The following is an 18,095-nucleotide window of genomic DNA, read 5'->3' as shown; positions in this document are numbered from 1 at the left end:
CGATTTGATATAGACCTCTAGAAAAGTACCACTGCTACTCTCATTTGAAGAAATGTAATACTCTCATTTATAATTGCCAAGGAGCAAGCCAATCAAAATGTAATATTCTAGACTGTTGATCATTTTTTCATTGAATAAACAATACATGTTTCCTGAATTCTCTTTGGTAACACTAGTCTTCTATTTTCTACCATAAAGTTAATACTGTAGTCTGTTTTACTTTTCCAAGCTTATGCTCAGCCTTAGTGATTAACAGTGATTGCTTCAATGCTATTAAATTTTTTGAGCTGAATATACTTATGGTGGGAGTTTTATAAAGAATCTCCTGTCTAAATTCAGAGTTTGGTTTGTTAACTTTAAATTTTTGAATGTGTCACTTTTCTAGAATCAAATTCTGTCTTCAGATTTTACTCCTCCTTGATGGTGTGAGCAGTGATTCACACATCTCATTTGTGTTGAAACAACTGTAAGATTTCACAATCACACTACCAGGCAATACATCACAGTGTACTTTTTAGTAATGTTTTATCATGTAAAGTCCTTACACTAGCTATGTATGTGTTGAATCCCGCTGGTGTTTCAAATTCATTTAAAGGTAATTTTATCAAGTTATATGATTGATTGTTCAGTTTTGTGCAACTCTTTCTGGTTTTTTTTTGCTGTCTTAATCTCCACTTCACAAACACTGTTGGAAACACAAGATTGCATTTCTTAAAATGTCAGTTTTCTTAATTATGTCATATGTCCCGCTTTACTTTTAGGACAATGTTTTCCATAAATAGTGCATACTGCCCTTAGCAATGTCCCATTTCCCACACTGGCAAACTGTTTTTCACTAAATGTGAGGACGTCTTAAGGCCTTGGTTTTATCTCTGAATACAATGTCTTCACCAATCAACACTACTGATAAAATGCCCGTATTTTTCTTCAGCAACAAATGTTTTTAGTAACAAATAGAAACATTGGAGGGATCTATATGACTTTTTTTAAATCTCTGTTCATATTTTCATTATATTGTTTTTGAAGTGTCAGTGTCCCCTGTAGTGTGTTTCGTGTTATTGTTATTCTCATTATTGGACCAAAATATTATTTCTCATTGTTCTGTGCAGTTGGGTTTGATTTGCCAGTAGAATAAACATTGTTCTACTTATTTTGGAAGTTTCTTATATTCCGCAATCTTTTTGCTTAGTGTAGTAAAGCATTTAAAACATTTTTTGTGTGTTTTGAAGATAGACCTTTTTTCAGTGATATTGTGCTGTCATGTGTCCCAGACAATTGTTTTGTTGATTGAAGGTGTATTTAGTAATTTTATACAACTACACATCTCCCTGAGGGACTTACAATAGAGGTTAACAGGCCCTCGGTTCACATGTGAAACAAAAGCTTGTTGTTTTGTGGCAGATGACAGCATGCCAGTATTGTAAAAAATAACCCATCATAAGAAATACCGAAGTTTCTACTTTAAGATAAAATAAATTAATGATGGGTGATGTTTTTAATTAGCTTTTAATTCAGGCGCTGCGTGTGTTGGTCCATTTTTACAGTGGTTGCCACTTTTTAAATTTGCTTATATTCCTCTTCTTTCAATGTCTTTCACATGTAACACTCTCTTAAGAGAAGAACATTGATGACAGAAACTATACAGAAAAAATTATCAGGCTTTTAATTGTATTTACAATTTTTCCTCATGTAGATGATTGACATTTTACTGGATGAAGGCTTCATGATAGGTTGAGCAATGTTCATACCTAAAGCTTGTCAGCTCTAAATGTTGATTCCATGAACACATACGTGTTTGCACTCATTTCCCAGCATCAGAGAATGTGCTTTATTTTACCTGTACCTGCTGACTCTGATTCCCTTGCAGGACCTTTGTGACTTTATCCAAGGTATGATCATATTTGTCTGTCTCTTATCCAGTATATATTTGTTTTTGTAAAAGCCTTTGTTCATCTTACAGATTTGTATACTGGACTTTCCATAAACATTTGCATATCCATCCACTTATGTTCACCTAAAGTGTGCACTAAACAGATTCAAAGGAACTAAGTGGCGGAGAGTATTTTTTAGTAGTTTATAATTTCTACTTACTCTTTAATAAGAATTCCTAAATTTGATAGAGAACAAAAGCATATTGTAAGAGAAAGTGATACTGATATTTTGGGTGTTCAGTTTAGTAAGAATTATTGATTATGGCTATTTGTAGAAAACTGCATTCAAAATGTTATTATATACTTTGTTGTTTCATAACTTGTGACCTAATCTGCTTCTTTGACCCACCATCGGCAAACCTCTTGCAACTTACTCTTTGAGACAGAGAATGCATACACAGGAACATTTAGTCCGTATTCTTATGTGATTTGTATAAAAAAGCTAGTTGTTTAAGTAATGTATGAAGGACTATAGGTATGAAATGTTTAGTTCAAACTGAGTTGTTGGAAACAGATATATGTGGCTAGAATTAGGAAGCATGTACCAAAGTTTTGATTATGTGTAGTATTTGTTCTCAATTATGGTATTTTTATACCTTCAATTAATTTAGGATTTTTTTTTCCTTTGAGTTGCTCTCTCCATTCATACATTCTGGCTTTGTAAATATGACAGAAATAAATTGCTGACAATGACTGTTGCAGGAAAGTTCTTATATACTACCAGAATCACAGCTCCAACTGTACATCACTTCTTTCCACCATTGGTGACATAGGTCATAGGTGACATATCAAAGATGTGGCTGTATTCACATTCTCTGTTACAATGGCTGCTTTGCAGCACTTATAAATTAATAGAGTATTAATAGTGGTGCTACTTTATCAGTTTTTAATAAAAAACATTGTACTAAAAATGTAAGTTTTATGTAGCAAGGATAGTACATTTTTGAAAATTATTACTATTTTCATGCATTTGAAAGGGTTGTATAGAAGGAATTACACTGATCAAATACAACATTAAAGCCAACTGTCTAATTTTGTGTAGGTTCCCTTTGTGCTGCCAAAACAGCTTTGACCCGTTAAGGTATAGATTCAGTAAGATCTTTGACAGTGCCTTATTGTAACTGGGACCAAGATGTTACCAGCAGATCCTTTAAATTCTATAATTTGCAAGGTGGGGCCTCCATGAATTGGACTTGCTTTTCTAGCACATCTCACAGAATCTTTCGGATTGAAATTGGAGGAATGTATAGATTAAGTCGATACCTTCAACTCTTTCTCATGTTCCCCAAACCATTGCTGAACACTTTTTGCAGTTTGACAAGACTTATTGTCCTACTAAGAAAATCCACTGTCATGAGAGAATGAATTGCCATTATGAAGTGTACATGGTCTGCAACCATTTTTAGTAGGTGAGATCTGTCCAAGTGACATCCACATCAATGCCAGGACTCAAGGTTTCATAGTAGAAGATTACCCAGAGCATCACAATGCCACCTCCAGCTTGCCTTCTTCCTATAGTGCATTCTTGTTAACATATTCACTTAAGTTAAACAACACACATGCACCCAGCCGCACACATAATCTAAAAGAAAATGTGATTTGCCATACCAGGCCACCTTCTTCAGCTGCTCAGTGGTCTAGTTCTGATGCTCACATGCCCATTGTAGGAGAGAGGTCAGCCTGGGCATTCTGACGTGTCTGCCGTTACATAGCCCCATTCACAGCAAGCTGTGATGCACTGTGTGTTCTGACACCTTTCTTTCATGTCCAACATTATGTTTTTCTGCTATTTTTTGCTGCAGTATCTCTTAAGTGGATTCAGACAAGATGTGCTAGGTTTCACTCCACACAAGCATCAATGACCCATGGGCACCCATGACCCTTTTCACTGACAGTTCACTGGTTGTCCTTCCTTGGGCCACTTTTGGTAGGTTCTAACTACTGCATACCAGTAATGCCTCTGAAGACTTGGTGTTTTAGAGATGCTCTGACCCAGTCATCTAGCCATCACAATTTGACCCTTGTCGAAATTGCTCAGATCCTTACATTTGCCCATTTTTTTCTGCTTCCAACCCATTACCTTCAAGAACTGATTCTTCACTTGCAGTCTAATGTTTCTCATCCATTGATAGCTGCCATTCTAACAACATAATACATTTTATTTCCTTTACCTGTCAGTGGTTTGAGGTTGTTTCTAATCGGTATATATGCACATTGTATTTGCAGTAGTAATGTGACATGTACAGAATACAGTTAAAATTCATACCTGCATGTCTGACCAACATGTAGCATGTTACTATTGTTTGACGCCATCATAAGTAAAAATGTGCTGAAATACATAACTTCATTTAGTTCTGTGGGTTATTTTAGGTAAAGCTTGGAGATGTGTTCAGTATATCCATCATTATATGAAACATGGTGCATGTGTGTACATATGTGCTGTTTTAATGGTCTTATTCTAGGTTTGACATGCATGTTGTTATTTCAGGTTTATTTGTATAGACATACATGTTTTACAATATATTGTTATAATATGTATTCAAATTAAATATCATTTTAGTATTATTTTACCCTATGCATAATGTGGATAGTTTTCTAGAGTTTTTCATACTAATAACAATATTTGTTAATGAGACACTTTTACAAATTACTACGCACCGTGTTGACAGAAATTTCCAATAACATTCATGTTGGGCCTTCAGGATCACCAGAGCAGAAGGCAAAGACTGTTTTGTTGCTGATGGGAGGGGGGTTAGGGGGGGGATTTTGGCAACATAATTTGCGTGTTCTAAAGGTTACAAATTACTGGGTGCAGAGAAGACCCTTTATGATGACATTATTACAGTACTGCCAGATGTATTTTGAAATTGTATGGCTAGAGAACAGAAGTTGTAGTCACCCTAATGCACATGTTAGCTTGACAGTGATTTTGGCGGTGGCTTTCAGTATTTATTGAAAACTAAACTGTTGCTGTGTGAAACCTACCTTTCAAAACCTTGTTTTCAATCCTCACATATTGCTGTAATCTATAAAGAGTAACAGTGTTATTTAGAGTTTAATAAACCAACCATGGAGAAATGTGCAAGGCTCCAAAAACCTCACAAGACTTATTTATCAGATGGCACAACAGAGAATAAATATTATTTTGGAACATAAATAATGACACAAGTACTGCTTTTCAATGACCTCAGCAAATTCCATCTTCACTTTTTCACATCATCTTGCCCAAAGCATAAATCAGCTGCAGAGTTTGCCAAGTGTACATCTTCTTTTGAAACAGTAAAAGGCTTTTTGTCTAGCCGACTTTTCTTAATAAGAGTGTAAGCATATATTGGTAATAGTCCAGTAAGGCAACTTATTAAATAAATAGATAAAAAATAAAATATTTGGTTAAAACTTCAGAGTCATTTGAAAATCTTTGAAAAGCTTAATCCATTTAGTTTTTGGCATACTTTGTAGACCTTTTGTCATGTGGTTAGTATTTATTTTCTTATGTGCCATGTGGGATATATTAATATGAAGAAAGAAAATATGCTAACCAAGATAGAAGACAAAAAAAACATCAATTGACTCAGTCTTATGCATGTAGCCCCTTTTTGTCTGAGTAGAATTGCAGTATTTAGTAATAAAGACAGTTATTGACAGTCAACATCAGCCACATATTCATCTTTCACTACTGTTACTGCCAAAGTTGACACAAACCAATTAGTTTTTATGAAAAAGCCGAGTATAGCAACAGTGCTTTCTCTGGAGACAACGCTATGGGCTTTGCAGGCACAGCAGGAGCCACATTTATAGGTGAACAATGTGAATGAGAGGTGTATCATAATTATACTGGGAGAATTATGTGCAAACATATTAGAAGAAGCTGGAGAAACAGGGCCCAGTGCAATTGAGTACAAAAAGTGTCAGTTTATTTATTTTCTAATTAGTGGTAATGTGTTATTAATGATTATAATTTAGACAGTTTTTATGATTTTTTTTTTTTTAACCAGTTGAGGGTAATGCGAGAAAAATACTGCTCTGTATTGCATTTGTAGTGCTTGCTATCTAAATTATTGTTCTTCTACCACCTTTTAAATAATACCTCCATCAAAACAGAATAAAGATGCTCAGGATTTGGCAGAAAAAAAAACTATTTAAACTATTTTTTTACATTGTGTTGCATATTGTTTGTTTATGGTCACATGTAATTTCAGCATTAGTAGTTTTTAGTTCCACCATTTGTCAGTAGAGGACTCTGTATCAATTTCAAACACCACTTCTGAGGACATGCAGAGAATACATTGCAGCATTTATATTTGTTGCCCAAGAGATGAAAAAACTCATGCATAGTCGTGTAAGAAAGGAGCATGATTATTATCATGCAGTAGCTGGGCTTCCAACAGTGCAGTGTAGTTTAACTCGGATTGATGGCATTCCTACCTGAACAGAGTAGCAATCAATATACTGTTTACACAAAAAACATGCATCAGTTAAAGACGGCTTTTGCATCAGTTTGATAAACTCTGGTATTTATATTTGTATATTTCATTGTTTCATCTTCAAAGCCAAAGAATTTTAGGCCTCAACAAGTTCTGTGTGTTATGCTCGTGCACCATTTTTACTATGTAAGTGAGATTATGTTTTACTAGTTGTATCATAAGCCACTATAACCTGAACAGAGCAAGTCCATATAGGAAGCATATATAAAAACAGAACTTGTATAAACAGAAAGGTGAAAATCTTTATTTGTATGGAGACTTAGAATAGCTGCAGTGTCTCTGACATAAATATTTATATGTCTACCTGTGTCTTTACCAGACATACTTAAATTGTACAACAGTATGATGTGTGCTGGGTAATGGACTACTGGCCTTTACACTTTGCAGATTAATTTAACACAAAAGCATTTTAACTTAGGATATCATTATATCAGTTAATGTACTTTTGTGGAAAAAGTTATGACCAAAGAGGCAGGCAGCCAGTGCAGTTGAGAGCTCAATCATATTTTCATTTATTTCCATTCTCTTGATTTTCACAGATGAGGATTGGTAGTTCTTAAAGCCTTTACTTACATTTTCTTGCAAGATTCCTAGTCATTTTTGCCCTAATATATTCACTAATTTTATTGTGAATATTTAGTACAATAAAGTATTCTACTGTATATTGTGAATAACTCAAAGAGAAATACATTATATAATATAGACATATTATCTACCTTCAAGAACCATTTAACTTTTCACCCATCATACTGTAATGTCTTCTGGTGTCCCCTCAGGAGCCTGGCTCGGCAAAGTGATTTTTTCCACCTTTTTCTGTATTTGTTGAAAGTGGAGCTGTTTGAAATAAACCTATTCCTTGGGCGTTTTTATAGCAAGTTACATCTGCGACACCTATGCCACACACTGTAGGATTAAATCCACAGAAAGATAAATGGTCTCCTGAGGCAAGAGCTAGGCCAGTCATCCATGTTACAGAAGGTGATGGCTGCCAACTGGAGTGTGATCTTGTCATTGAATAGGTCAACTTTAGTCAGCCATCAGGAGGCATTCTTTGGAAGTTCTCTGAGTTATACATTTTGCATAATATGAAAAGACCCATTCTGAAATGTTTCACTGCCCAAAAAGGGATTTCTTATTTGAAGAGAGCATTGCTCCCTATGTGCCCCAGCATTAGGGATGTCGTGCTTAGATAAGCAACACAAATATTTCTGTTATACTTTATTGAAAAATTTTCTAAAACCAAAATATGCTGTATATTAATCAGTATACTGTAATTCCCTCCCTTATTAATGGCAGCATTTGCATGCTAATCTCAGCTATGAGCAATTTTCATCCTCTTGTTGACATAATGGCAGGCAGGGACAAATATGTCTTTTTCTAATGTGGTCATTTGGCAGTGATGACAAGAAATGATAACCTTCAAGGCAGAGGAGATTTAGCAATGAGGAAATCCAGTGGAATAACTTTCCTGCAGGGTCACCTATTGCACCATCAGTCTAATCTCGTTGGTGTATTAATAATTTGTTGCATTCAGTCCCTTACAGTTAAATGTGACAGGTTTGATGAATTTGCCTAGTGTGTGTCAGCAAGGACAGATGGATTCTTCATTGCATCATTTTTATTTTTTTGTATATTTTGTAGTGTCTAAAGAAATAATTAAAAGTGCAGTTAAATTCTTAGATATGACCTTTGCTTCACTGTTTTACTCAATGCACCCTCCTTCTGAGTAAAAAGTATCACTTCATTAAAAAACTGTATTGCCATGTAACTTGAAAGCCAGCATTTGCGATCTTTAATAACACCCAGTATTAATGATAATGATGGTGTTTCATGTAGGTATTGGCTTGGCTTTCTTCCAGCCTGTTAAGTAAAATTAAGGTCCAGAAAATCGGATTATTGCATCCCTGGGGGAACAGGCTGATAGCCAGCTGATGATTGTTGATCTACTTGCAACTCTCTCTTGGTGTCATGGGTTGGTGATACAGACCGAAAGCCAATTTGTTAACAATTAGACTCATTAGCATCACTTCCTGTTATCTTCAGAGTCGTTTTTTTAAAATATTCAATATGGTCTAGTCATAATTCCTGGGATGGCTTTTAAGCTATTGGCAGATGGACCTGACTGGAGATTTTGCAAAGTTATTTAACTCTTACAAGAGAGAAATGTATTTAGCTTTAATCTGGCAAAGTGAAAAGCCATATAAAGCACTTTTAGTCGAAGGGATTTCACATCTTCTCATTTATGAAATAATAACACTTCAACATTTCTTTTCTGCCTATTCAAGAGATTTACAATTTGAGCTCTTGTCTTCTGGCAGGTTGGAATTCTTAGAGAATGACATTCTAACTGGCTTTACTTGTGATCAACAACCTGTTCTACGGTTTATGTCTGGTAACATGTTTCTTTTGTTAAAACATTTTATGTTCAGAATTAGAACTTGTTCATTTTGTGTAGCTGTTATAAAAAAAAAAAAACCTGAAGAATATGAGGGAAACCCTCTACATTGATGCCAGAGCCTTTGCACTAACATCTCTAGCTCAGCATTGTTTAGCAGAGCTCTAGTGTTGGTGACACAAAGGAAGCGTGTATTGTTTAACATTGGAAGGATGCTTAATTAGTGAGTTGCGTGCTGCTTTTAGAGGCTGCTATCATACTCCTCCCTGCTAACACCTCTTGTCATGAATAATCAATGAGACCTCATTATTATTCATGAGCTGGAATCTGTGTAGTCATGTGCATTCAAGCTGAGACTGGGAAGAAGACGAGGGAGGGTGAAGGGGGGTGGCTGGCTGGGGGGAGTGTTGCCATGAACTGAGTCAAAACTCTGCATGTGTGTGATATCGAGAGGGAAAAAGAGGAGCATGCTGCTGCACACTGGGCCAGCTCCTAGCTAGCACCAGCGTGTCTGTCTCTGCATGTGTGCATGTGTGGGTCCTGCGCTGGAGTGACTGATGAGAAACAGTAGTCAAATCTGGAGGGTGATTCCCTGTCAGTTCAGTTGCCTGTCACTTGTGTGGAAATTAGACACCGTGCTGTTTTTTTGCTGACTATAATGGGCTGCAATCTGTGCACTTTACAGAAGAGAGAGGAACACTATAAACTGTTGTATGAAATTGCACAGGTAAGTGAAATCTACATTTTGTAAGGAGACGCTGGGGTTTTTTTTTGCTTGTTTCTGGGCTTTTCTGTGTGTCAGGACATAATAACAGGTCTTTTCTTTTTGCACAGCTGTTGTTGAGAGTTTACAGTCACTTTCCCTTTTCAAAGGGTCTGGCTCTGTCATAGTTTTCTGAACTGATACTCTCAGGATACCTCCTGCATGTGCACAGAGGGGTGCTGTCAGATGTCTCTGAATGAACAGGGAGAGTGAAGTGGCTACGATACGCTGGCGCGTGCAGCCGTGTGGCTTTTGCACAGAGCTGTCACAAACAGGCGTGACTTTGTGTTGTTTTTCACTTTCATTTAGTAAGTCTGGCATTTAGAATTCTGGCTGTGCTGTTATTATTCAGTGTCTGTTGCTCCTCACAGTTAGCAAACTGAATCTGAGTAACTGGGATGTCTCTAAAGTCCATTCAGTTTTTCAGCATTATATAACACTACTTCTATTTAACTCTATGCAAGAGAGCAACTCCATTGCAAGCAATTTAACTTGCTTTCTTAGGGTTACCTTGTTGAGCAGGGGTTGTTTCATAGATGAACTGTCATATATGATGAAAGCATACTGAAGAGAGTGACCCAACATTGTAATTATCTGTGTGCTTTGGGAAAATGTGAATAAGCTTGCAAAGCGTGTCAGCAGCCATCCTGTACTGGAGATGGCATACTCCACGCACTGCTAACAGTAGATTTCTAAAACAGAATGCTCTCTTTCTTTTTTTTTTTTTTTTTTTTTTAAATCTTCATTCACATTGTTGGTGGTCTGCTGGCACAGCAGCAGCTAAATATCCCTTGCATACTGACTTCCCTCCGAGTTTCTGCTAACATGATTCATTTCACAGTGGGCTAATTATGGAGCTGATTCGCTACACATGAAGCAGCCTCTTCCAAAGCAGTGTTAATGAACATTTTCATGGTAATGTGATCAGAGCCTCATTAACTGTTTTATAAAATGATTCTGTGCATTAATTAAATATAAAATGTCTCTTTTATGACCACAGAGAGGAAAAAGAAGATTAACACAGTTAATTATTGCCAGAGGCAATGTGTTTTCTTTCTCTCTCGTTCTCTGTGTCTCAGTGATACAGGTATGTTTTGATATATCATGCACAAAAGTTTGAATTAAAGGTAGAAAAGTAGGAACACACATTGTTGGGGTACTTTTGGAATACATTCTAAAACTATGCACTATCTCCTAAACTGTTTTTTTTAAGTGTGGCATTCATTTGTATATACTTAAGTGTAGTTCTTTATTCTTTATGTAACTTAAAACTATTGCTAATGCTTCATTTTGTACATAAGTAGCTATATAGCATAGTACATCTTTCAAGAAAAGCTTGCAAAGTAGCTGCTGCTTATGCTTTCTACTCTGGTATCTGCCAGATAACGTTTTTAATCCCTGACCACATCTCTCACATTTTCCAGCAAAGTAAGGTAGCAATCCGCCGTCAACTCTGCATCCTATTATTGTTTGGATAAAGGGAGAGATAAGGTATCAAGGGAAAACAGCAGTGTGGCTCAGCCTCACACAAGGAATAGCAAGAAAATGAGCTGTTGTCTGTCTCCCAGCTTTTCTACAGTATACATCCTTGTCGGGGAAAGAGCCGCAGTGCAAATGTGGATGTTTGATCAGGACCACAGTGCCATGTCATCTGAGACACTTCGCATCAGCTGCCCCCAGAAGGAGAAGCACACTGTTTACATTTCAAACTTAGAATTGCAAGCATGAGTGGCAGGATCTGATAGGGAAGAAATGAAAGATGCCCACTTAGACATTAGTACTTGACTTCTCTAAACTCATTTTCCTTTCATGTTCTTATATTGTATTTCTCAGATTTGAGTTGACATTCAAGCTGCCATGCCTTTCCAAAATTTATTGCAATTAGTGGCTGCCATAAGTCTTTTTTATAGCATAGTGGTAGATTGAGCACTGTCTTCTGACACTGTTGCCCACACCTCTAATCTGACATGTTTCCTGACCGTATGACCCCCTTTATTTTTCTCTGTAAAGATTTATGACTTCAGTAAAAGTGTTTTCTTTTCACATTGGACAAAAGATGCCTGGTCATCATATAGCATGTAAGATCACAATTTCTTAATGTTCATTATTTTTCTCTTATTATTATTATTATTATTATTATTTTTATTTTTTTATTTTTTTCTTTCTTTCTTTCAGTTAGCTTGGTGGAAAATGTAGTTGTTTTTCACTGGGTACTTTTTTTATAGATTGCCTTCACAGACAAAACACTACTTTTCCACCTTTGTGTGAATTAAAGGATTATTTAAAGTGAATCTCGATGACAGATAAGTTTACAGTAATCTTCTATTTTAAGTCAAAAGTAAAAACCACTTTAAACATCTGTCTGCTTATTAAATATATGTCCATAGAAAACATTTTATTTACTGTATATGGAAGGTGGGACTACTTCCGAAACACTAATCTAAAAGAAATTCTTCTATGGAAGTTTATCAGGTTTCAAAAACAAGTATAAGATTTGGTTTTATTGGATTTATTTAATGATATATACCTGTATAGTTTTTTTTCTCTGCTTTTTAATTTGATATTCAAATTGCCTTTGTTTAAATGTCATTAAAAGAGGTTTTCATCACCTGCCAAAATGTAAAGCATGAGCTAGACGGCAGAATAATACAGTGCAAAATTCTACATAAATACGTGCTAGTTGTAATATTTTGTGCTTTACTGCACATTTCTAGCACCATAATCTTAAAATAATAAGGATTTGATATGACGGTCAGAAAATCTCTATGCAGTATCAGTCAGATAATTGCATTTCGTCAATCCCTCCATCCATTTTTAAACACACTTACCTGGTTATCCATTTTGAGTGAGGAATGGCTGTAGCCTATCCTGACAGAAATGGTACAAAAAAGGAACCAACTTAACATAGGAAGCACAGTCAATTCAAGCTGCTTCTTTTCATATAGTACCTTTCAAGTGGAGAAATTAATGTTGCTGCTTCACAGCTCCAGCCGACTAAATCTGAATTCCAATAGTGTATGTGTGCAGATTTTCCCTGCTTCTGTCTGTTTTTTCTCTTTATTCCTCCCACATCATAAAGATGTGCTGGTTAGGGTAACTGGTGATTCTAAACTGACCAATTTAGGTGTGTGAATAAAAATGCTGACTTACCATGCACTATTCCTTATTTGTCATTCACCATAAATTCCTGTCAATTTTCATTGTCCCGGGATTTCTCCAGTTATTTTCGATGCTTAAAAGCAACCCCTTAAATCTTTCAGTTTTATAATTGTTCATCTTTTTATTCTAAAGCTCATTGCAGATACTTAAAAAGCTGCCCTTTCTGTTAACATAATTTATGATTTATTTTATATACAACAAAGTGTATAAATGCTTCATGTATTATTAAGAGTTTTAGATACCACAACAAAAATTCCATAAACCTAGCATCCTTAAAATGAGCAGTCAGATAGATACCAAGCTTGTATAGTGCTACTCATTTCTGACCACTAGGCCACACTAATTCCCATTTCTGTGAAGGATTATTTCTGGTTTAATACCATCAAGAGCAAGACACAATACAACAGGAACTTCTTTATCTGTCTACTTTGACTGTGTTATGTTGGTTTGTAACTACAGTGATCGGCCAGGTTTCCAGTCTTGCTATCATTGTAGACTTTCAGGGTATCTTTCCCAGCACATGTAAGAGATTCACATTTTGGTGTGAGGCGAAGCGTGAGCAAAGAATTTCCTTTAGTAGTGACACTGACAGGGACAAGTGAGGTATAGCTTTGTGCTAAGCTCTGCTGGCTTGGAAAATAAACAGAGAAATTGATATATTCTCCAAAGCAAAATGTACCTTGCATTCTAATTCATTTTAAATGAAACATTGTCCACTTTTATTTATATATTTATATATATGTGTGTGCGTGTGTGTGTGTAATGTCCATCTATCTTACTTAACCTGCTTTAATTAAGCTCTTTAGATGATCTTTGTGTATGAAAAAATATAAACTTGTACAATATTATTTGACAGTGTTGAGGTGCAGAGTAGCCCACACTAAAGACTTTGTGCAAAATGGTCAGGTGCATCACCAGTTTCTTCTGTACACTGCATGCGATGCTCAAGCCTTTTGCAAAATGTGACTCCTCATCAGAGGCATTTCTATCTTCTGACTATTAGCTACAAATGTACTCATCCATCTTCTTGTCCCATTACATTTTTGTGAATGACGCTCTTTACCCATTAAAATTGATAGGAAAGAACAAAGAAAAAGAAAAATGTCGTATTTGATTGATTTTGTGTCCTACAGCAAGATTATACTGAAAGATAATGCAGGCTTTGAAACGATATCTAAGACTAAAGATTTCCTAGATCTCATTTTGTCTGTTATCTGTCTATGTGAGCATGTTTCTTTCTGCACTCTTGATTTGTGTAGCTCTCTTATTAATTCAAATGGATTAGTTTAAATTATACACATCTCTCTTTAATGAATGCCATTGTGTACTGTTTAGTTCTTCACACACAGATTAATATGATCAGATTCTAAGGTTTTCCTTTACTCCTGAGACATGTCACTTTTTATCTTTGCCAGACTATGATCAGGAGACCTTTTTAAATATTATCCACACTTAACTATCCATCCTTTTATGCATTCATTTTCTCTTCATTGGTTTAACTAAAGGATGGGCCCTATCCTATAAAAATTATTATTGTTACTATAGTTAATCATCATAGTTTGCTTAAAGATCTTGCTAAATTATTAAGTCTTTGAAAATAGATGTGTAGGTAAACTGTGAACAGGCGTTTATTTCATTTAAGGGAAACAATATATCTCAAATAATAATTCAATTTGGGTTGTGGGGAAGCAAGAGTCTATCCTGGTAGCATTCGGTGTTAGGCAGGAAATGACTTTGTACAGGGTGGCATTCAGTTGCTGAGCCTGTTTGTGCATACACCCTAACTCAATGTTACACTCGCACAAGGCTAATTTAGAGTTGCCAGTAAGTCTAGCATGCTTGTTTTTATGGAATCAGAAAGAAAACCCAGAGTATTCAGAAAGTCCACACAGATATGGGGATAACGTGCATACTGCCCACTAAGAACAACAATGCATGAGATTCAAATCCAGGATGTTGGATCTATTCAGAAGCAGTGATAAATGCAGTAAATATAAATGATAACTGCAGACTGGGAAAACTCCTAAGATACTGCCTTTTATATGCTAGTCTTTTATATCTTCAGCAAAGTGGACATTAGAAGATAAGGTTTTAGCCATTCGGTGATGAATTGATCTTATCTGTCTGACAAACATGTACTAGTGGCCTTTCTTCATCTTTGTCTCAAAATCTTTACTGTCCAGAAGAGCAAAAATCATTTTAAAATAAAATTTGTATAATTTGTTTTTTGTGTCCTATAATTGGATGACCATCTATTTTGTTAGCTAATTTTTTTCTGCCTCCCCAGGAAACTAAACCCATTAACTCACGAAACACATCTTACCAAATGTCTTGTGTTAAGAACTGTTGTGAATATTGTGGTATCTACTGTATTAGTAGACTCTTTTTCTGTGTGAGTGCGTAAAAGGCTTTTTTGAAGTATTACAATCCTGTAAAATCTTGGCATTATTTCCTGTATTTCTCAGCCAATAGTCAGTGCACTGTAAGACATTCACTATGACGTTGTTCATAACAGCTTGCTGCACTTTGAAAATTGGCTAGCACCCAGGTGAATAAAATGAAGGGACTAATATTCATTAAAATATATGGGAGTTTGTCTTTCTGTAGTTCTGTGCTGCTCAGCTGATTAGTTACATTCAGGATGGCAGAAGGAATGCTCATTAAATCATCATTATTTAAAAAGTGGGCTTCTGGTCCAATTAAAATTGACTAGTTCTTTTGAAAAATCACTCTCTGTTCCAGTGCACAGCTGAGTTAGACAGGCTGCATAACGTCCTGTTGGAAAATTATTGCAGTACATGGTACTGATCAGCAATCAAGTGTGTGATCTTAGTTCCACTTCATTATGCTGCATTGGACTGATTGTATATTTTTTTCAAGGTTATCTGCAGAAGATCATTAGTATTGTGTATGAGTGCTAATTATTATAGTGTTTCTATTGTTTAGTTGACCTCCAGCACCATGTTGATTATCAGTTTATTTTATATATATATATATATATATATATATATATATATATATATATATATATATATATTACTCCATTCAGAACTATATGATCCCCATGTTCAGTAGTCCACCTACCAGGAACAGTTCTATAGATGTGCTAGCATTTCATGGCAACACTCATTCATTCTGTTTATGGATGGTCAGGTATACTTGCTACCTTGTTAGCTGCTTTTTCACTGTTGTCAATAACTCTTACCCTTCTTGGACACTCAGACCATTTATATGGTCTGATTTGTAATAGTCTTGCCAGTGATGGCTTTCCTTACTCTGTTAAAGTTCTGCTGGAAATGATCTTTATCTTCTGCAAAGCATCAGCCTGTCTTCAGTAGAATTTGAACAATCTGTTGAGATCCCACCTTTATTAGCTTAACCACTTAAATAGAATTTACATGTCCTTAAGGTTGCATATACCTGTCTGTGAGAAATTACCTTGGTGATCATTGCATAGAAACCAATGCGAAGACAAAAGAGGTTTTCCAAGAAGAGAGAAAAACACAAGTCACGTAAGGGATATAAAAATATTTTTTAGCGATGGGAATTCTCAAGAACAGATCTCCCAAAAGTCACCACTTAAGAAAGATGGAAATTAATCAAAGAAGCAGCCAAAATCCAAACATAACTCTCGAGGATCAACAGTGTGTCACATTTGAAATGGAAGAGACTGTTGAGTCATTCAACAATTGCTCAAGTACTCCAGCAATGTACATTTTATGGTGGAGTGTCAAGGAGGACACATGTAGTACCATCTGAAAGAATGTAGAAAAGAGTTCTGTGGAGCCTAAATGATGTATTTGTGCTGAATAAATACAAAAACTGTTCTCTTGCAAAACATCAACCCTTTATTAAAGTATGATGGAAGTAGTATTATTTTGTGAGTTTTCTTTTCATCAGCAGTGACTGGTAGGCTTGTCAAAACAGACAATAAGATGAATGGAGAATAAATAAAGAGGGATACTAGTGCAAAACCTCCTTCACTCTGCAACAGATCTGAAATTGGAACAGCAACTCATATTTCATGGAGTTTGATCTATTGATCCCACAGAAAATATATGGCAGGAACCAAAGATTGTTGTGCACAACAGCACCACACTTAACCAACAACAGTTGGTGAAATTTTGCAAAAAAGAATGTAAAAATATTAAACCTATTTGAGAAACTGATGACAAAAATAAAATTATAACTTATAAAAATGATCATAAAAATACTTTTGTAATAAAAGAAATAATGTTCCATAAAAATTTCAAGTATACATTGCTAACGTCAGGAAAAAAACATGTTTTAAAACATATTTTAACTTTTGCATGAAAGATAGCAAATTGTGGTAGCAGTCAACAGAGCAGCACGGTGAATACTTTCTACACTTTGCTTGTTTATAATAAGTGATTGTGTGCGAGTATAAATATGTATACACATACGCACACACTGTATGCATATAGTACACAAATTCAGGAACAAGTAGATTTGTCTATATATATATATATATATATATATATATATATATATATATATATATATATATATATATATATATATATATATATATATATATACATACAGGGTGGTCCAGATCTAATTATCCAGATAGTCTGGGTGACTTTGATTTATGCGGGGACGGCTCCACATCGGTGTGAAGATGATTCTTCATGTTGTCAGTTCGCACACTTCTCGATGGTCCAGGATTTTTCGGGAGACTTTCTATGTAATAAATTGAATAAGTTATAGCATAATGAAAATTGCATAATTAGATCTGGACCAACCTGGATAAATATATATATATATATATATATATATATATATATATATATATATATATATATATATATATATATACTATGTATGTGTGTATATATATATATATATATAGATATATATATATATATATATATACATACTTATATATACAATATATATATTGTACTGTAGATTGTACATTCATCATATATTTAGACACATTCAGTTTAAATATTTTTTTTTTAATCTTACCATAAGGATATATTTTGATAATTCTTCTAAAAAATAAAAAAGATACAGAAGCTATTGTATAATAAACATGGACTTTTTTTACCATTGATAAGCCTGCATGACACAAACTAGAAAGCTGTATTTAATCTGATCATCTGTCTGATAAATCCCTCATAAAGTTTCTCTTATCTTTGATATTCATTTGGTGTATTAGTCATCTGGGCTAATCCAGATATTGGCAGCGACATTTGAATCAACTGGCTTGTCATGTGTTTTGTGTTTAAGTCACAAAGTCTCTGTTTCTCTTGCTTTCTTCTGCTTTATTTAGATGTGGGGGAAGGTCCTGCACCTAGACCCTTGCTGAAGAATGGTTGACTATGTAATGCATTCAA

At 35.1% G+C, this 18,095-nt stretch overlaps 1 protein-coding gene across 2 annotated transcripts in view; it reads left to right on the top strand.

Moving 5' to 3' along the window:
* LOC120533860 (PDZ domain-containing RING finger protein 4-like) overlaps positions 1-18,095 on the top strand; it is a 418,723-nt gene that overhangs the window by 279,447 nt on the left and 121,181 nt on the right. The window contains exon 1 of one of the 2 annotated variants that reach the window (XM_039760907.1): positions 9,244-9,537. The exons of the other annotated variant lie outside the window; for it this stretch is intronic. Within the exon in view, the coding sequence (XP_039616841.1) occupies positions 9,469-9,537 (69 nt within the window). The 5' untranslated portion in view covers positions 9,244-9,468. Of the gene's footprint in view, positions 1-9,243; positions 9,538-18,095 lie in introns of those variants that run through there. 2 annotated transcript variants of the gene reach the window in all.

This window comes from Polypterus senegalus, chromosome 8 (genome assembly GCF_016835505.1).
Source record: "Polypterus senegalus isolate Bchr_013 chromosome 8, ASM1683550v1, whole genome shotgun sequence".
In the NCBI taxonomy this organism is placed as follows: domain Eukaryota; kingdom Metazoa; phylum Chordata; class Cladistia; order Polypteriformes; family Polypteridae; genus Polypterus; species Polypterus senegalus.
The sequence above is the reverse complement of the archived record's forward strand: the minus strand, read 5'-3'. Positions and strand labels throughout refer to the sequence as shown.